This window comes from Onychostruthus taczanowskii, unplaced genomic scaffold, assembly GCF_017590055.1.
Source record: "Onychostruthus taczanowskii isolate IOZ18803 unplaced genomic scaffold, ASM1759005v1 scaffold3, whole genome shotgun sequence".
NCBI lineage: Eukaryota > Metazoa > Chordata > Aves > Passeriformes > Passeridae > Onychostruthus > Onychostruthus taczanowskii.
The window spans coordinates 1,551,589-1,573,194 of NW_024500349.1; the positions used below are offsets into that span (position 1 = coordinate 1,551,589).

The window sequence follows — 21,606 nt, forward strand, 5'->3', positions numbered from 1 at the left end:
CCCCTGTATGAGTGCAAACACACAACTGCCCCGGGCACCACCGCGCCCCTCATGCCGGGCCATGGCGCCGTGCACCGCTTCCCCCCGAGCCCCGGCACCCACGGGGTGTCTGTGCACAGCCCGCACAGGGCCGCAGCCTCCGCAGCCCGTGAGGGGCGGGAGCAGCACGGCGCCCTCGCAGCTGGGCACGGCCGCCCTGCCAGCCTCGCCCGGCCCCTGCCCCGTGCACAAGGTCACCGCGGGAGGCGCAGCAGCAGCACCCGCCGCTCTGTGTGCCTTGGCCCCGGGCTGTGTCCTGGCCCCGGGCTGTGTCCTGGCCCCGCGGCTGCCCCCCGGCTGCCCCCGTGCCGCTGGCACGGTGCCCGCCGGACCAGGACGGGCACGGGGAACGCCGCCAGCGCTGTCACGAGGGGCCCGGGAGGGGCGCGGCCTGGCGGAGCGCCGCCCCCCTGCGATTGTAAATAGAGGCGCCACGTGAGGCCGCCCGCCACAGGCGAGGGGACGGTGACAGTCCCGGAGCCCGCGGAGCACTCGCTCTCTCAGCGATCGCTTACCTGCCACGCACTCGCCGGCCCGGCAGCAATGAAGGCCGCCCGGATCGCCCTCCGCAACGCCGCCCCGCTGGCAGGGGCCAGTGCCGGCAGCAGCAGTGGCCGGTTGCCACAGGAGGTGGAGCAGTTTTCCCGCTTCTCCCCCTCCCCGCTCTCCATCAAGCAGTTGTTGGACTTCGGTGAGAATCGGGAGGAGCGGGGGGAAGTCAGGGCTGGGGGCCGCCCAGGCTCGGAGGCTCGTTTCCCCATGGAGGAGCGAGCCCGGGGGCTGCCGCGGGGAGGGTGCGGGAGCGGCGCTGTGCGGGACAGAGCAGGCGGCGATCCCCGCCCGGAGGGTCGCGCTCAGCCAGCGCTGAAGTCACTGCCGCCCCCCCGGCTCGGCTGCCCAGAGCCAGAGCGGAGGAGGGGAACGGGCCCGCTGGGAATCTTCCGGCCCCGGCGTGGCGGCGGTGGCGGAGTGGAGGAGGGGAACGGGCCCGCCGGGTATTCCCAGCCCCGCTGGGAATCTTCCGGCCCCGGCGTGGCGGCGGTGGCGGAGAGTTCGTCTCGGGCCGGCACCCCCGGCCGCAGTTACCCGCCGGCCAGGTGCCAGGGGCTGGAGACCTGTGGGTGTCGCCGTCAGAGCTGAAGATGCGCTACAACAACACTGCTTCGGCGGTGTTCGTAGGGCGCGGGCGCTGAGAGGGACGTGGGCTGCGGGGCGGGTTCTGCTCCGCGCACACGGAGGCGGGAGCAGCCACCAGGCGGAGCGAACGCGCAGTTCCCAGATGCCGTTATCGCTCCGGCGGCTCCGGCGGCTGTGCGCACATGATACGGTACCACCAGACGTCACCCCGAACAACCTCCTGTTTACAGGGCCCGGAGTGCTTCTTAGGGACTTGCGGTTAAGTCTCATGGCTAAATGGGAACTGTAAAAGTATTCCGTCCAGGAACACGCTGTGTCTTACTGTCACGTAAACAGCGTTCTGCATAAACATGTAACACCTAACACTTAGGTGAGCTGGCCGGTAAAAGCCTCATGATTGCAGAGAAACAGTCCTGAAATTTATGGGAAGTCAGCAATCTGTATGTCCATCTTGAAGCTTCCTCAAAAAAAACTGTATTTTGGATTTATTCATAGGCTCAACTAATGGATGTGAGAGAACTTCTTTTGCATTTTTGCGACAAGAACTTCCTGTGAGGTTTGCAAATATCTTGAAAGAAATTGATCTTCTTCCTGATAAATTACTAGGCACTCCATCAGTAAAATTAGTAAGAAGCTGGTAAGTATGAACTGCTTGAATTCAGCATGCAAAGTTACACAGCTTTGAGAACTTTGTTGTTACAGCCTTTTTTGAATAGTAAAAAGTATAAGAAAGTATAACAAGTATAAACAAAGTAGACAAGTATAATAAGTATATAACAAAGTATAACAAGTAGAAATGCAGTTCCTTCATCAAATCTGAGTTGCAAGCTGTTACACACTGTCCTTTTCTAGCACACTAAAATTAAATTGAAAATCAAAATATTGCTATCTTTAAATAGGTGTGGGGGGCGGGGAGTTAACAGTTTGAAATAGCTAATAGAGAAGGGAGAAAAGAAAACGTGTTCTGTTTCCACACAGCATTACAGACTCCGAGACCCACGCAAAATGGGAAAGCAGGCTATGTACTTGTTTTGATCTCTCACTGATGGAGTCACTAACACAGCTTCTATTCCAAAGTATATTGTCTTGACCTATGCAGCAAGTGTTTGAAATTCAATTAACATAATCTCTGCAGTTGACACAGTGGTGGAATCTGATTTAACCTTGTTTACTGGCACAGTTGCAGCATTTGCCAGGATGGCTGACATAAAGAGCAGAAGTATTAGAGTCAGGTCTAGAAACTCTTCTTAATATAGCAAACTGTTGTGCCTTTGCTGTATGCGTCAAGGCTGTCAGATGTTAGTGCAAGCAGCTCAGCTACTTAGCTTCTTAGCTTCTGCCAAAGCTGATCAGATTTGGAAAAATGTTGCTTAAGTGGCTTCCTGATTGGCATTGTCATTTGGATCTTCTTTTGAAATACATGTCTTCTAAAGAATTATAAGGGTATCCCACATACCTTAAGTGAGGGCTTAGATTTCTCTCTGGTGGCAGGCACAAGAAAAGACTTAAAACTTCTGGAGTTCAGGCAGTCAAGAAGTGTCCATCTGTTATTCTATTGTTGGTTATAACTTGGATATTTTAAAGATACTTAAAACTCCCAGATGACTTGTTAGGACTAATGATGTGCACAAGACAAAGTATTTTTGATATTGCTAGAATAATAAAAATCAAATTGATAGCATATATTTCTTGACTTCTTTTTCAATAGGTACATCCAAAGCCTAAAGGAGTTGATTGAATTTCATCAGAAAAGCCCAGATGACCAAAAAGTCTTATCTGAGTAAGCTTTTCATGTTTTTCTTTGAACTTTTTAGTTCTCCTTCTGCTTTTCACAGTATAGTCACTTTAGACTGACAGCCATGATGAGTTGAATTTGATAATCTAGCAGGAAGAGCTGAACATAGAACAAGCTGGTCAAAACCTCTGACCATGTTTAGCAATATTGCAAATAATTATGTCCTGTAGCAGCCTAATTTCAAGGTCATATTGCTCCCTGAACAGTCATGACAGAGATAGAAAAAAAAAAAAAATCTGTGTAGTCATATCTCTGCTTTTTTCCAAGATGTCAGCTTGGGATCTTTTTTCTTTCCTTTTCTTCTGCTCAAATAAATGAGTAAACAAGTGGTGAATTTGATATGGCTCATTATACCTTTTGTTTTAAAAATGCCAAATACTTCTGTGTTAGGTCAATGAGGAATTACTTTTAAAAGAGTTTAAAAAAAGAAACCATGCTGTATTTTAGTATTAAGGCTGTTAAGCACTTATCTGTGCTGGTGCTAGATTAGATAATTACATTATACAAAGCTTGCTTCTGTGGAGTCTGAGAATAATGTTCTAAAAAGATTTCTTTTTTTTAAACCTAGCTTTATAGATACTCTAATTAGAGTCCGAAACAGACATCATGATGTGGTTCCTACAATGGCACAAGGAGTAATTGAATACAAAGACACTTTTAAAGTAGATCCTGTGACCAATCAAAACATCCAGTATTTTTTGGATCGTTTTTACATGAGCCGTATTTCCACCCGGATGCTAATGAACCAACACAGTAAGTAGAAATTTTTACCTGAGGAAAAACTTCAATCTAATTAGTAACATGTTAATGTAAACATTTCTTAAAACTGCTGGAGAACTACTTTACATGATTTTGTGTGACACTGAAAAAGTTAGAAACTGAATCTATCACTTAAAGTAATGGGAAAACTTTAAGTGAGAGACTACAAAACAATTGAAATAACTCTTTTATGGAATATGTAGGGATATCATTCTTTATGTCTGAAAAGCCTTTAGATGTGAGCACAGAAAAGCCAACATTGTTTGCTGACAGTAGATAGCGTTTTAACTCATAAAAGGCATAAACAACATTCAGTATTTTATGTAATTATATGTTGCCATCGCACTGCATTAGTCTCAGTTTTGGGGCTTTTTTATAAAACAGTATTTGGGATTAAATGTTCTGTTGTTCTTATGTCAAACAGCTCTTCTTTTTGATGATAAATCTGGCTCGGGGCACCCAAGGCACATTGGAAGTATTGATCCTTGCTGTGATGTTGTCGAAGTAGTGAATGGTGCGTATTCTCAGGGCTTTAACATTTCTCTTCCTGATCAGTATCTATATCTGATTGCAAGCAGTTTGGGTAACCAGCTTCAGTTGTAGAGGATGCTGACTGGCTTTAATTGAAATAGCTGAAAGCAGTCTTATTGAGGCATGAGCTTTTAGAGGACAGAATTTAAAATACAAAGTAGCAGTAAAAAAACATGTTGGAGTAAATCCTAGCAAGTGACAGATGAGGTGGGAGTTGAAGTTGTCTGAGGTGTTGAGATTGGTTTTACCTACTGGTACGTAGCAGATTCATCAGTTCCATACAATTATCAAACTGTACAAAGATTTGCTCATGCTTCTGTAATTGCCCATTGTTCTCAATTTTTAGTGCACACAGTGGATGCAATATTATCATTCCCTTGTGACATAATCCAGTCTTAGACTGTTGAACACCTTAGCAGCTAAGGCAGTTAAAAGATGCATTCTGCCATGCATTAGAATGAATTTTTACATTGTTTGATATTATACTTTATATAATTTATTAAAATAATTTTTTCAGATGCTTATGAAAGTGCCAAGATGCTGTGTGACCAGTATTACTTGACATCTCCTGAACTGAAACTTACTCAAGTGAACGGTAAGATAAGAGCCTATCGATAGCCAAAACTGCTTCTTCTACCAAGTCAAAAGTCTCCCAATTCTGTAACTTTAGTGCACATACCAGTTGATCTGGCTTGGGCTAGTTCCTCTTCATTTTCTATTATAGGCACCTCATTTAACCTCCCATGTTAGAGCTCAAATGTTGGTGTATCTTAAACACAACATTTTTGAGGTACCATTTATTAACTTGAGAAAAGTCAGACAAACCTGTACCTAAAGTAGTATGACAAGTTGCTGCAGAGGACCTCCATATCTGGAGTGAGGAACTGGGGATGCTGACTGAAATGCTGGGTCTGGTCTGAGCTGCCTGCATGTGTCTGACAGCAGTCTGCTTAATGTTTGAAATCCTTTATTTATAAAGGGGAATGAATACTTGATTTTTTAATTTGTTTGTTTGAAAAGAAACTTATTAAACAAGTGACAATTGTAATCTAAACACTGTAATGAATGCATAAAGCTGTTTGCCAGTTTTGGAGGAGGGAAAACAAAAAATGAAACAATTTATATTTTTGTTTGTTTTGGCAACATGCTTATGGTAAAATTTGGATACAATATAGAAAAATGTCATCACCCTTTTGAGTGTTTTTTCCTTTCCTCTAGGAAAAGCTCCGGGAGAGCCAATTAGCATTGTATATGTTCCATCTCATCTTTTTCACATGCTTTTTGAGCTCTTTAAGGTATGTTAGTAGAGACTGAGAGAGTGAAGTGGGATGTGGGATTGTGGTCACCAGTAGCCTTCTGCTTTTAGAGATTACATCTGCAGGTTTACCCTCCTGTCTTTTCTGTGGAGTGGACAATGTATTTAAGGAGTAGTGAGTGCAGCTGAACTTCAGTGCTGCCAACATGACATACAGAAATCTGGCAACCTTTAGCAACTGCTGAACTTTGCTCTTCTCCAGAAACCTGTTGACTTTAAGGGAGTTATATTATTTAATTTACAGTGCCCAAGTTAATGTTGGGCAAGAATGTTGTAATCTTTCACTCAGAAGAGTCTTGGCTATGCTTAGATGATTTTAAGTTGTGAGACCTCCTCTCACACCTTAAATGATGATAAATCTGCTCCCATTATGCCAAAATGCTAAGTGTGTCTCTTGGAAACCAGGCACTCATAGGAGTAGAGGATAATTTTGCCTCTGTGTAAAAGGGATATGGTTTGAAGTGTGTGTCTGATCACAGTAACCTTCTTTTCCATAGAATTCAATGAGAGCAACTGTTGAATTCCAAGAAAACAGTCCTACCCTTTCTCCGGTTGAAGTTACAGTAGTTCTAGGGAAAGAAGACCTGGCAATCAAGGTATTTTGTTGGCCTACTACAATGGACCTACTGTAATGTTTTTATGTTATTATAGATGCATAGCTGGTTCTATAAAAGGTCTGTCCTCTGAGAATGGGTCGAAGACACTATGCATGGGCACAAGAGCATTCTCTTGATGATATGAGCCTCCATGTTCACAATTATCTAGTCAAAAAATAATGTGCTGCAAAACAAATCTTTGCATTTATGACTGTTGGAAGGGTGTGAAATAACTTTTTAAATGCCATTCTTAGTGCATGCTTGTTACTAACTTTGTTCTCTCCTAAATCAGATCGCAGACCGAGGGGGTGGTGTTCCAGTGAGGAAAATTGAGCGGCTGTTTAGCTACATGTATTCCACTGCACCGAGGCCAAACGTGGATGATGCTCGAAATACCCCTCTTGTAAGATACTTTCAATACCCATGTTGCAATTAGATTGTTGGAAGTGTTGGTGGGTTAATAATGAAGCACTGTGTCCATCCTGCTGTTTTGTGGGGTATTCAAAGATTTACTGTGCCCCATAAGTATGAATTTACACTTTCTGAAACAGAATTTTAGTATTTAGCTTAGTGGACAAAAATATGCTTTCAAAGGTATAAAGAAGGAAGAACATTACAACCTGAATCTAACCCTCTCATTATTTTCTTCCTGCTTTCCAACGACACTAATTTACTTTGTCTTCACTCTCCATTCAGACCTCAAACTTACTGTAGATCATGTGGTCTTTCTGGAGGCAAGCACAACTGGAACAGTCTTTTAGATTGTTATGTTTATCTCCCAGTAGAAAGCTCCTTTTACTAATCAAGCTGTACTAGCAATAACAAGGGAGGGAAAAAATACTGAAATTTAACATGCAAAAGTGGGACATATATATACAGACCCTCCCTCTTCCATGGAGATCTTTTTTCTTGTGACATTGGGTTTTTAATGGTCAGCTTCAGCATTCTCTATGAAACTGATTAGAGATTTATGTTTTCTTCTAAGAGAAGAGGAAATTCAAAGGGTATTTTAACAGCTTAAAAATCTCTGAAGACTTTCCAGCTATTTAACTTGAAGCCATTAGAGCTAGTAAAAATAAATTAATTTTATACTGTACTTTATTTTTAGGCTGGCTTTGGATATGGCTTGCCAATTTCTCGTCTGTATGCTAAGTACTTTCAAGGAGATCTAAATCTTTATTCCATATGTGGTTATGGAACAGATGCTATCATCTACTTGAAGGTATGTATTTAAATTTAGTTAAATAAAATATTACTGCCATTAATGCAGTGGGATAACTACTTGTTACCATTTTAAGGTAAACAGATTCTCTGCTCATGAGTAGCTCTTGTTTTTTCTTGAGAAATGACAGATTTAGTAACCGGTTCTTAACTGGTATCAAAAAAGTCACTTGGATTTAACTAGTCTACTTGAACAACTACTAGTGAGAACCCTGTTGGTTTTCAGATTGTGTTAAGGTGTTACCTACTTGTTCATGGAATACCAAGTACTTGAAGAGAGTGAAGGAAAGGTGTGAGCAACAGATCTGGTTTGTTTACTCTGAAAACCAGAAAGTCTGTATAAACTAAATCCTTAATGAGTTAAGGTGCTATTCAACATCTGCCATATAGCCCCTCAATGGGATTCAGATACCAGTAATTTTGAACACTGGGCATATAACTTGCACTGCTGTTTCTGTAAGAAACCTGCCAACAACACTACATGTTCTTTTCTACTTTCTGTGCCTAATCATGGGAGAAATCTCCTTTGAATTCCCCTTGCTAATCTGAAAACACTGAAGCACAATCAGAGCAGAAGTAGGAAAGGAAGAGACAGTTCAGCTGTATATTTTTAACGCTTCTATTGAAAAATTTTCACTGGAATTTTGCAAATCAAAGTCCTTTTCCATGCATTCCTGGACTATCTTGAAAACATGTTAGAGGCTACTGCTTAAGGCCTATGAAAAATGCATAAAATAGGGTGAGCTGTTACTGCAGTTGTCCTACCAAATTACCAAATCAATCATAGATGCTGAAGCACATAGACTACCACATCTACAGTGGAAACATTTGTGCATTTGTTTTCTAGTGTCACTGGCTTAACACTTCAGGCATGCTGAATGAATTTTTGTTAAGTGACATTATTGAAAGATATTAACCTGTTACTTCTTGACTTTTAGGCCTTATCAACAGAATCAATAGAAAAACTCCCAGTTTTTAACAAATCAGCTTCCAAGCATTATCAGGCTACCTCAGAGGCAGATGACTGGTGTGTCCCAAGTAAAGATCCAAAGAATATGGCTAAGCAGAGTGCAGCTTCCTGAAGAGAAGTTGATATCAAGACATCCTAGGGGATCAAGCTGGCTTCAAGAGCAGCATTTGGAAGTATTCATCTACCTTCAAACAAGCAAGTTTCAGGACTAGCAGAAGAAAAAGAAGAGTATCATAAACCTAGGCTGTATGCACTGAATCTGAAACCTTGCTGTGGACTTCAGGATGAGGAAAATAGGAGCACATATGTCTTTAAAGAAGAGCTATGTATAGAGAAAAATCAAGCTATTTTTTTACTATGATCAAAGACTTGTTGTGGTAGGGGTGTGCAATTTTTAAATCCTGTTTAATGCTTGAATTCTTAATACTGACTGATAAACGAGTTATGCTGATGCATATTTTTCTGTTAGAATAGTTATCAGCAGTTTATCTTATTACAGAACTCCTCAGGTAGATAGATAGCATCCATACTTTAAAGTTGTATTTATAACATTTGGAAAAGATCCACTTAACATGGCAGTCTTGTAGCAAGATACAAACAGCATTCAAGTACAGCCTGACTGGAAGAGAGGGAACCCTGGGAGGTAAAGTGTTTGCCATATATAAGGAAGTCCCATTAAAAAAAAAAAAAAAAGCTATTCTAGGAATAATTCTTAAGTGATCTTCATATGATGATGAAGTGATGCCTTGCTCTGTGAGTCACACTGCTAGATATTTTATGTTAAACTGTTCATGGGAAATCAGCCAAGTAGGGCTTCTATGCATAAGGTAATGAAGAAAATCAGGATATTTTTAAGAGCTACTGGAAAGAAATGGAAAGCTACTTGGTTGTAATAGCTCTCACATTAAGGTACATCTGGCCTATGTCCCTGTATTCTGGAGAATGTGTGCCAAGTCAGTTAGAATTTTCCAAGAACTGAAGTCAGACATTGCAAGTTGAACAGAAAGGTTTTGGTGATATGTATTGTATAAGCAAGTTGTGAGGAACAGCTTGTTTAAAACACAGTCTTGTTGTTTGTTTCTGTTGTGCTGTTAGATTAGTGGCTCAATACACTAAACCAAAATCTGCCAATTGTGTTTTTCAAATTTGTATTGGACCACATCACCCCAAAGATGTACCTATGGAATCTGTACCCTGAAAGCTGTGGCTGAGCACTGAAGGTCTGTAGGAAAGATTTTCAGGAGTGGTGTTGGAAATGTAAAAATTTATTTTAAGAACTGTTCATTGCAATGGAAAGGGCTTAAGAAATGTTTCAAAATGTAAACAGCACTGAAAACTACAGGAAAGCTTTTGTGAAGAGCAAAATAGGGGGAATTCCCACAGGAAAATGCCAGTGGGAGAGAGTTGTTCAGAAAATGTTCCATTCTCAGTAAGCTTCTTCCTTGCCCATCTTCTTTGTGTGTTTTCACTTTTGTAAGCAAGGTAAACTTTAACAGATGCTAAACTATTGGATGCTGCCAAGCTGGCCAGTCAGAAGTTCATCAGGACTGTAAAATATTACTTGAATTTTTTTAAACTAATTATCATATTATTTTCTGTTTATGTGATCCTTTGCAAAAAGTTACAAATACAGTAAAACATCCTGCTCAGTATGACAGTTTTCTGTTAGAGCTTTCTATTTGTTGAGCAGAAAATGACTCCATGTTCCACTGTAAATCTAAAATGCTTTTTAACAGGAAACTACCTTCGCATTCTTGAAGTCCTGTTGAGATATATTTCTCATTGAAAATAAAATATATTTTGGTATGCCTCATTTATTTTAAAAACTAATTTTAGATGTATTAATGATAACTGCTGAGCATGATGATCTTAGTACTGCATCTAGGCTGTTTTTATCCTGGTGAATAAGCTGCAGTCACCAGATCATGCATCTGAGCTCAGCTCAGTGAATGCTATGGCTGATAAAAATGAAATACCTTTGTCTGGAATATAGAGGTGTAAAAAAAGCTGCTTTCACTGTCATAAAGTAACTGAATATTTGTTGGTTTTTGAATGGAATGCAAGGTCATAAACACATACCAAAATAGTCATTGGTGTCAAGTACACACAATTTATACCTTTCTGTCTGCATCCAGGAGTGCTTGAACCTGAGTTATGGTCTGGTGGTACATTTGTAATACAGCTGCAGCTGCTTCAGTTAGTAATTTCTGTTTCAAGGCAGCTGAGACACATGTGCTGCAGAAATGTTTGTGATGCTGCTTGCGGAGCAAAGCTGTGGAACATTCATGATGCAGGCAGAGGTTGTGAAGCACTTAAGGAATACACATGAAATCTGTGTAGTATCTAGGCTATCTACTTAGATAATACAGCACCTTTTCCAGCATTCTCTGACTTTTTATTCTGAAAGCAGAGCTATAGTTTTAAATCTTTTACTTGGATGTAGATGTTGAAATAGTTTTATAATAAAATGTTTTAAATGCTTCTCTGTGTCTTTGTTTTTTAAGAAGTCTAATGCAAGCAAGGGCTTTTTATTTTAAGTCTTATGAAATGGAGTTGAGAAAAACAACACTCATACCATGTTGGGTACAGCAGCAGGGAGAAACACTGGAAGAATGATCTGCTTATGCTTCATGTTGCACTGGTTGAGAGGTTACACAGTACCTAAAATGAGTGTATCACCTTACCCATCTCCTTACTCTTTTTAATTAGAGTATTCATTTTGAGACTGGGAATGTTTCATCAGTGTGTGTTGTACGCTCTAAGGTTGTTGTTCAGTTTTAAAGAGTATGAAAATTGACTAAGAAAAAAAGACATCCATCACTGGGTTTATATCTAAAAGAAAAGTTTTCCCACAGAGGAAAGGGATGGCTGTCTTTCAGCTCTGAAGCAATGGGACAGCTGGCTTTTCGTAGCTGGTGTGTAAGAAAATGGTAGTGATCAGATGGTGTCATGACCCAAAGGTCCTGTACAACTGGTGCTTTAGCAGACTTCTGTTGGCCTGGGGCCATCTTGCATCTCCCTTAATTTTAAGAAGATAGAGTAACTGTAAAAATATATGTAGATACTTTACCTGAAAAAGGAGAGGTGAAAACCAGCCTGACTCCAGGTGTCTGGCAGCAAGGCTAAAAGTGACAGCCTTGTGTTCTGAGTTTACCCTCCTAAACAAAGGTTTCACCTTCTTAAGAGTTTTGACTTGTAATGCCAGGGAAGCAGATTACATGGCATCCCATTTTTGCATTTTGCAATTACAGAAATGTACCACTCTGACATATACCAGTATGCCAGCTGTGTTGGGAGAAACAACACCAAACTAAAATACACCAGGAACTTCAGTAAACTACTACAGCAAACAAAAGGAAACCAACAACAAGAACACCCATTGTGTTTTCCCATCATTTTTACCGTGCTGCAGCCTCCATAGACAGGACTTGCATATTTCCTGTCAGGTTTTTCAAAGCAGAAATATACATATGTGCATTCTATACCCTGCCTATGGCAGGCTTGGGAGCAGGGGTGCCCAAGTGCAGCAGGATGGACCCAAGCTGCTGTCTGTGCAGCTCCCTGTTGAGCACATGGCCCCAGCAGAGCCAGGACTCTCTGCAGCACACTGTGCACAGACCATGAGTCCAAGCCAAGCTCCTGCAGTCTAGAAGGCAAAAGGTGGGTTTTTTCCTTCCCCTGCACAAGCCCAGTGGGTAGGAGGCCATGCACCAGCTCTTGGTCACCATGTGGGGCTGGCTTGTTGCTGGCATGTCAGGGGGGCACTGACATCAGCACATTTACCCACGGCTGAAGTGTGTTCTGGTTTCACAGGAGATAAGCAGGTGTTGCACTTTCGCCCTTTGCTCTCTGATTGGGACCTTACACAGCCAGGTTCCTGATGTCAACAGAAACCACGCCAAAGCACCCTGTGTTTTCTCTTCCAGATCATTAGCTAAAAAGTGTACACTGATTACTGGTTAGTGTTACTGGTGCCTTGGGCACATATCCAGATTAATCTCCCTGGAGCCTTGATACACAGTTGTTCATTATCATCATTTCCCTATCACTTAACCAAGTTTTTAAATCCACCAGACTTTGCCCTTTACATGCAATAATGTCCTTCCCAAAGAATTATTACAAAACAAGCTTTGCTACCTTTGATGAGAAACACTACTGGACTGGAAAAATAGTTGGGTTTTTTCCCTCCTTATGGCAGCAATGATGACTTTAGAGGATCAGGTATAACACCAAAGAATTTTCTGCCCTTAAGTTCTTTAGCCATTTTCGCAAACAGGAGGTAGAACATGGCAGTTTAGAATCCCTCAGCTCAGCTAATTTTTGGGAGTGGGGAAGGTGAAGAATAAGGGGCGCACTTCTGTGTTAACATCTTTGGGTTTGTAGCTCCCAAGAACTGACAACACAGTTTTAAATGCCTATGTCCTGACCCTGTATTACAGACCCTAAGGTGGCTTTGCACATCTGTGCTGTCGTACTCATTCAGACAGAATGACTGACTCAGTATCTGCCTAGATGCTGCTACTCCTTACATCAGCAAGGAGAAAGGACATGTTGGTAGGCAGCTTCAGTCAGTCCTGCTTCTCTCCACTCACCTCACAGGGAAGAAAGGACAGAAATACCCACAGGCAGTCTTAATTCTTCCTCTCAATCTCAAATGTTGGGTGTCAAAGCAAGTAGCTGGAACACAGTCCTGGGTCTTTTGATATCCTGAAGGCTCTTCATAATGTAAGATTTTTATATAAACAGGAAAATATGTATGGGAGGTATGTATGTATATGTATGATCAGGAGCTGCTCCTCATCAGCTCTCCTCAATATTCTTCTGCAGCTATGAAAGAAAATCAAAGCAGAGTGCAACAAATTGGCCCATGTAAAATTAGCACAATTTCCCTGTGTCACACTTGCTTTGCAGTTCCTAACAGGAAGAGGAAAGAAAGGAAAGCATCTGTCTGATGTCCTGCTGTGTGAGAGGCACAGCCTTGAGGAATGAGTCCCACTGCCTTGCTGGGAGTCATGGCCAATTGAAAATGCAGACAGAAGTGTGATGGAGGAAACACAGCAAGAGTGACCACCAATCCCACTATTTTGAGCAGCTGAACATTCTCCTGGAATGTGACAGAGAGTTTCTAGTTTAGAACAGGTATGCTTTAAGTTACATTAATGTGATACAGCCCTGTCTGCAAGGCCCAAATAAGAAAATCAAGGGAAAAAAAAAAAAAAAAAAAAAAAAGAAGACACTTGATTACATTGCTGTTATAGGTTGGGCTTTCTGTACTTTGTCACATCACTGGACTGGACCTGAAAGCTGAGAACCTTGGCAAGGGATTCAGCACACCAAGTACAACACCTTATCAGGGCACTCTGTACATGTCTGTGTGTGTGCTGAGATGTGAGTTGGATATCTCAGCTGCCTCTCATGACCAGTCTCAGTGTATCCAGAGAACTCTAGAAAGTTCTTCTGAAACAGACATCTACCTCTGGTGCCTGAATAGTGATCCTGTCTCCAGTTCAACACACTGTAATGGAACCCCAGACACGGGGGCACCTCTAGGGACCTGTATTTAGATGGCTTCAGCTGTGAGCTGGCTCCCAGCTCATTCAGTTACCTAAAAATAGACACCTGGTCCTGTGTGAGGCAGGCTGGAGTACTCTCCCTGTCTCTCATCTGTCACTCTGGAAGACAGAGGTCTTCCACAAGTCCTTTGTCATGCCTGCTAGTCCCATGCAAATACCTTGTATGTGCAATCCTGGCTTTCTAAAGTATCAGTGGATATTTATGTTTAGGTAAATGACCCAAGTCCTTTTACCATTGCTGTGTGGTTGTGGGAAACTGGAAATAGAGAGCTGAAAATTATATTGCTGCTGTGTCATTGCTAGCCAGGGTGGATATATAATGGAAAATCCCAGACAGCATTTATTCTGCAGCAAATGCCACTGGGGTCACTGCAGATGAGCTGGCTGCTGGCACAAACTGTGTCAGCCTGGAGCTGCCTCTGTGCATCTTGTCATCACTGACATTGCTGATCTGTCTGGGTTTGGGACTGGTCCTAGGGCCACATGATTGCAGGAGACAGCATGAGGCTCATCGCTCTGCACCCCACTCTGAGACATGTTTACTACTCACGGGACAACCAAATACCAATTGTTGAGCAGACCTTTTACAGAAACTTAGGAGCTAACTGTAGCTGATGCTGATTGTTAAATGCCATGAGCATACTGATAAATCAGATGCACTGAAAGCTCTTTTTTGTAGTATTTATTCCTTACAGTGATTTTGTCTTCCTAGCAGCTTTACTGCCCACAAAACTCTGGGTTGATTTTTAACAAATTAACTGGAAAACAGGTTTGAATGCCTGCCAGGGCTGCTTGTGGTCTCCTCCAATCACTGTGGCATGCAGCAGAGTTAGTAACATGCATTGCAAAGACTATTGGTGACCCAGCGCCACACCCCTACTTACGAAGGGCATTACAGGTGGAATTCAACCTTCACACGGGGGTGGATCAGACAGTTTGGACCACTCTCAGTGTTACCAGGCTTGTGTCATTGCCTCACAGACCACAGGAAGCTGTTTGCTCAGGCATAAAACTATGTTTGTGTTGACACAGAAGCACTTGTTTCTGCTTAGTTAGCGCCTGTTATAAAACCTTCTGATCTCACAACTTTCCCTAACTTCTAATCAGCTTCATCTCAGGTTTTACATAAATACACAATGAAGACAGCTCCATTTTCAAGCTCTGGCCAGGGGCACCTGAAGTTTTCATTATTCACGTTATTAATGGGGATGTCCAGAAGTCTTCTGCTGGTACAAATTCATTAATGTGCTTCTCCTCCATAGCCTTGCCCTCTTTTTCCTGTATTCTTCCTACTCCTGCTACTTCCTACTCCTACTCCTAACTCTGCATGCTCTGAGCCTATCTTCTGTAGCCAAAGGATGGGACCAGTCCTCTGGAGACGTCACACTTCCAAAAGCTTTTGATGATTTTTCAAGGCCACTGGATGGTCAGTTCACCTGAGGAAAAAACCCAAATTGTAACACCTTCTGCATATTCCCAGACTTCTGCCTTTTGAATGGCAACATCTATGTAAGAACAGCTGAAACAATGGCAGAATTATTCACTGGAGTGCCATAAACTGATGCAGACACACCTTGGAAATTATATTACAGTACTCAGGGCTTCCTGAAAGAGATGTTACCATTCTTCTCCAATGGATTGTTCTTACCTTTTCCTTTGCAGCAGAATGATATCCCTCACCTCTGAGTATTGATCTTAAGGAAGAGGATGTGTCTTGACTTTAAATCTGAACTATAGTAGTCAAACAAAGCAGAGAAGAACTGGGGATCCTCCCAATTCTTCCCAGGAATAAACATATCCACTGCCTTAGGAAATGAGAGTTTTGGAGGGAAAAGGTCTACCCTTATCAGGGGGCTGTTTCAGAAGAGGGCCAATTCTTTTCATAAGAGAAGAAGATTCCAGCAAAGCTGTTGACAATGAAAGAGTAAAATAAATGATTTTCAGCATTTATTTTAAGTATATTTACACTGGAAAGTTGGGGGGTTTTAAATAATGTAAACATGTCTAGAAGAATAACAGTATATTGGTGTAAATTACAGTAAAATTTCACTTATGGAAGTATTTTTTTAGTGTAGATTAGTAAAAAAAAAATAGAATAATAGATTCAGAAGAGGTTATTCAGTTGATCTTATTTAAATAGTGTGTGAGTATGGATTACAGAATATAGATGATGCATCAATGGATTGTCTATAACCATGTCTGAGAACTGCTGATCGAATTTGATCAAATTCCCTGCTCTTTTCTGTGGTGTTTCTAACATATGCTAACTCTTTTTCAATCAATAAAAGAGTGTAATATAGTGTGGGATCAACATATTAAACAATATGATACTAGTAATAATTCACATTTAGACTTCACATCATGTCCACTGAAATCTGTGACAAGTTTCCTGTTGACACCAGTGAATGGTGGATAAAGCCAAAATTGTTTGAGTTGCTGATCTGTGGAAGAGACACACATCCCCCTAAAGGTCTCTAGAAAACACCAGGAAAACTGATTTTTAAGTCCTTTAGGGTGCAAGAGCAGACAAGAGGTTGGCCTCACTCTGTTACCTGCCATGAGATCTGAAAGATGGCACTCATTGTGCAGGAGGAATTTAAAATCAAGAGCCACAGCTAGGAGAGGAAGAGAAGTATATGACTGACATTTAGACCTTCAAGATATGCTGAACATAAATGTGTGTATGCACATATGGCCAATTTAAATACACTGAACTGGCTGAGAGCTCTGGCTTCAGCTTATCCTCCTTACTTAATGCAGTACAGCCCTTATACTGCAGAAGCTTGAGGTCCAAACACCCCTGAGCAGAGGGAGGCCAGCTCTCAGCCTCTCTGTTCAAGCCAGGTGAGACCAAAAGCCCAGATACACGCTGCAGAAGTCTGTGTGCAGAGTCATCACTGTGTCTGAGGTATAAGTGTGTCCCTGTTCCACAAAGTGGGCAGTTTGTCCTTGCATCCCCAGCCACCAAGAGCCCCACTGAGATAAAGGGGGTTTGCCCGTGGCTAGAGAGAAAGGGACAGAACTCTTTAGCAGCACACAACAGTGACTAGCCACAGCTTGTGCTCATTTCACATAGCTGAGGCTTTTTAAGAAAAGGATTAAGAGTGTCCAAACCCCAAACAATGTGAGGACTTGCTTCAATATGCCTGGAAGATTATTCCAGCTGTTTGGGGCTGGGCACCTAAAAAAGCAAAGCTTGCCTCCTATAGTTAGCAGAGCTCCAGACACTTGGACATGAATAGCTTGGTTTAAGCAGAGGGCAGACTTGGTAGCTAGTGCTAGATAAAAGGATACAAAACAGCACTGTAAATAAGAAGTGAACAATTATAAACCTTAGAAATACGCTTCAGGAAACCCATGGCTGCTGTCTGCTGCTAGCTGCTGGATCTTTTGTTCTGCTTACAGCTTTTCATCCTTTTATTTTCTCCTTTTATTTTTTTCTTATGAGGACAAACTGTGGCTGCATATATACAGCAGAGCCTGCTACAGCCAGGACTGGAGGCCACGGGAAGCAGTGCTGCTTCTGGCTGCTGTTCTGGCAGCCTCCTGAGCCAGGGGCAGGGAACCCACGGGGACAGCGTGTTCCCTGCTGGCTGCGCTGGAAGCTTCAAAACATGTTTATGTCGAGTCAGCAAGAACCGCCCAGATTGGTCATGCCACTGCTCTCCCTCCCTTTCCAGGCTGCTAGAAGGAGCTGTGTCAAAGTCCAAGCCTACATTGAAGTCTGTTTCAGGTGTTACCTGCAGTTGGCTCCTGCCTGCCCAGAGTCACTTACCCACCATCTCACCAAGGCACCCAGGTCACCTGGAAGTGAAGGGCAGACAGGGCTGCCTCTCTGCCCCTCTCCCTGCTCTGTGTCGGAAAGGGCAGCTCTCCCTGTCCTCAAGTGAATTCCAGCAACTAGGCAGAGCTCTGTGCCATTTGATATCAAACACTTCCACACTCACAGCACAGCCAGGCAACAGCAGATAGTGTGTCCTGGTCAGCTGAAAAAGGAGTTCTCCTCCTTGATCTTCCACAGACAGGATGCACCCCCTTCAAAGGCTTAAAGGGACACCAAGTGCATGACTCGAGTACATCTCTGAAGCACGGAGAGGCTGTGTAGTGCCCTGCAAGACAGGACCATGGCAGCTGTAACGCAGCGGCTCAAGTACTCGGTGGAGTTTCAATCAGCTGGAAATTAAAGCAGGAGAGAGTTGGGATATGGAGACCTCCAGCATTCAGCTCTCTGCAGCTGTGTCAGGGTCTCTTGGATATCTCCATCCAGGCTTGCTAATGCCACACATCTGCCTGGGACGGGGCTGTGCACGCATCTGTTTGCCCATTGCTAAGGCTCCCTGAAGTGCAGGAGAAAATGTTTGGGTTTGCCTTGAACTTGCAGTCACTGCAGTGGAAAGCTGCTCTGCAGAGGGGCTGCAGCCCACACTGGTGGCTTGTGAGTCCTTGGTGCCAGGAAAAGCCTTTGGGTGTGACTGAGGGAGAAGAGCACACAGGAACATTGTGACCAAATAGAATCTTGTGTTCTTAATATCACTGTCAGCTTCAAGTACCACAGGTCATAGTACACAGCCCTCAAAATGCAGATTCAAGTTGTTAAGAAAACAATGTTTAATCCTCTCATTTAACATTAGATTTCTTATTTTGTTTTTTTCATTTGCTGTTGAACTTCACCTCCAAATGTGCATGGCAACTCTCCCAGGTTTATTGAGACACTCAGTATTCACCAGTGAAAATCTACTAATCAGTTCTAATTCTAATGCCAGTTCTCCCCTTTCTCAGCTCTTCCCTGCCCACACCATGTGGATAGACTGAGCTCCTACCTCTCCTCTGCCACATCTGCCTGTTTCCATCCACCAGGCTGAACTATCTTGGCTGGGGAAGGATGTAACCACTGCTCCAGCAGCACAAAAAGAAGCTGCCAGAGATAAATGGCTTTGTGAACAGAGGCTTTGCTGATGGACTTCAGACCTTTGGAGCATCCTGGTGTCGTCAGAAGCCAAGATCACTGGTTTGTATTTCCTCCCACATCACTGGAGGATGCAGAATTTTGTATCACGAAAAACTGGCAGAATAAGGAGTCTCTGCCATGTTTTTGATTGCAGAGTAGAAACCTTCTAGTATGCTGGCAGGTGAAATATGTGAGCACAGCTCAACTCATCAAGGCAAAGCCCACAGTCTGCCCCACAAAATCCATCCAACATTTAGGTTTCATCCACCCACCATAGGAATGAGGGGCATTTGAGAAAAGACTTTGCTCCAACAGACTGAGAAATGAGTAAGTGGCTGTGGGTAGGAAATCCAGATGTTGTGGAGGATGGCACAAACCTGCAAAACCACAGGGGAGCAGAGGGGCAGTGGCTCTGCTGCCCTTGTTAGAAAAGGGTGTAGTGAAAGAGTTGCAGTGGGGGTTAGGCCCTATGTCACGTGGCAGAGATTGTATAGCCAGGAAGGGGAAGAGAAGAAATCAGTGAAATTCTGTGGATTTATGGTGAAGGGAAGGACAGGGCTGTGGAAGAAATGGACCCATATGGCAAACTGAAGTCCAGATTTCCAGCAAGGTATAGTTCAGAGCTGCTGCTCCTACTACAAGGTGCACTCACCATGGATACAGGCTGACAGTGTGCCCTTGAGTTCACGACAGCCATGCACCTTTCTCCAGAAGGGAACTTGGAAACAGCAGGATAGGCTCATCGGAGAGTTGGCTCCTTTATTCTGCATGAATGTTAAAATACCTACATTACTTTTTGCCATGAAATGGCTTTGCCCTGACTGCAGTGATGTCATGTTGCCTGCACTTTCCAGCATGCTGTGTGCTTGTAGCCAGCTCAGGCACTGCCCTTCAGCAATGCCTGTGTTTTCATACTGTATGAACCAATGGCCATATATTTATAAGGCATGCAATTCTGTCCCCTCTTTTATAACATGTTATAAAGTAGAATTTCTGTGAGTATTCCTGCTCTTTTCTTCCTGCACTTTCTTTCTCAGACCTTAGCAGTTATTTATCCTTACTTCATAACCAACTTGCAATTTTTGTAAAGTTACCAGGAATAAGTAAAAATCCCTATCCTTGACCAGAGCTGTCTGGATTCAACCCCCTTCCTTCCCACAAACAGCCATCAAGCTCATGGCTGTACTGAGGCAGTGCAACTCCCCACTGGCAGTTACTATTGACATAAAATAATTCAGTGCTGATCGCAGTACCAGCAGCCCGAGCAGCCACATCAATTGCACTGTTACAAAGCTTAAGCATGGTTGACTCAGGCATTAGGCAGAAGGCTGATAACAGCATCCCCAGTCAGCTCCAGCTTGAAAGAGCAGAACTGGATGTTTTTTCAGTAGTATAAAAATCATCACATGCCCACTGTCCTTGTTTCAAATGCCTTAATTGTAATTTAGCAGCATTCCATAGGGTGCCTCTGCAAGGTGAAAGGCAACACACAGCTGCTACATGCTAAAAAAAAAAAAGTTAACTCTGTATTAAAATCAAACAGGTCATTGGAATGCATGATGTCCATTGTCACTTCTACACTTTGTGTCCTATGAAGCTTAAGATGTATTTGGAGAAAGAGTCAGAAACAAATTTCTGAGCAGCCAACAGATTTCATCCAACAGTTGCTGCATACAGCAATCTTTTCTGACCCACTCATCTGCTGTGCCAGAGGTACCTGCCTCTCTACAAAGAGAGACTTTCCACTGCTTTAATATAACTCTTGGGAGGTTAAGATGTCAGACACTAGCTAGGCTTTGGCATCTCTGCTAACAGTGTGTCCTGCCCTGTCCTTTAATAGAAGAGTAAATCCTAGGGATTACAGGGAAATTCTACTGACATATCCAGAAAGTAAATGGAAATATTGCTGTGTCTGACCCATGTGTATCTTGAAGTGTTTCAGAAAAAAAACCAGCAGCCCGTCAAGAGCCCTGCAAACCTTCCAGCACTGAAAACCTGGCGTACCTCTTTGTCCTCTGAGAGTTCAATAAAGATATATAATAGCATAGACCACCCCAGACTGTTTCAGTCTTCCCTTTCATCTCAAAGACTGAACTCTTGTATGTTTAATTTAAAGGTATTTGTCCCATGAGCAAAATCTGCTGCCAGAAGCATTAGTGGTTTTTCAAAGGACGTTCCTTAAATATGAATGAGCTGAGCCCCTGTGATCACCCTAATTGATCCAGCAGTGCTTGCAGCTAAAAGTAAAGCTGCCACCTTTCATAGCAGTCCAGACCTTTTCCCCTGCTGCCTAATATTTCTATTCCTGACATTTTACAAAAATAGTCAGTCTTGCTCAGCCTGGGAGAATTCTATAAATTAATGACCACAGCAGTTAACTTGATTCTGTCAAAACTGTTATATAGGCTGTAAGATATTGCCCTATAGAAAGATAAGAAATTTTTATTTTAAAGATGGCCAGTGGTTTTGAATAAATAAAATGTCATTGATGCTGAAACACTTATGGGCATTATGCTATCAGGACAGGCAGCAATGCTGGAGAGATAAACCATCCAGGTTCTTTTAAACTCCTTGTCCTAGTACCTAAAAGCTGACCAAGTACGAACAGACTTTTAAAGAATTTGAAGCAAAAATACAGTCCTGAACAGTCTTAGACTTCAGTTTCACCAATAGACTCTCCATGGATAAATTATTGGAGTTTTGGGTCAAGCTGGACCCAGCA

General features: G+C 42.7%; 1 protein-coding gene across 1 annotated transcript; it reads left to right on the forward strand.

The window, feature by feature from the left end:
* Positions 1 to 469: 469 nt before the first annotated feature.
* Positions 470 to 10,844, forward strand: PDK4 (pyruvate dehydrogenase kinase 4). Its single transcript, XM_041408346.1, has 11 exons — positions 470 to 730; positions 1,672 to 1,813; positions 2,885 to 2,956; positions 3,540 to 3,724; positions 4,155 to 4,244; positions 4,779 to 4,856; positions 5,480 to 5,556; positions 6,074 to 6,172; positions 6,465 to 6,575; positions 7,281 to 7,394; positions 8,332 to 10,844. The coding sequence occupies exons 1-11, from the start codon at positions 583 to 585 to the stop codon at positions 8,473 to 8,475; spliced, it is 1,260 nt and encodes a 419-aa protein (XP_041264280.1). The 5' UTR covers positions 470 to 582; the 3' UTR covers positions 8,476 to 10,844.
* The last annotated feature ends 10,762 nt before the right edge of the window (positions 10,845 to 21,606 follow it).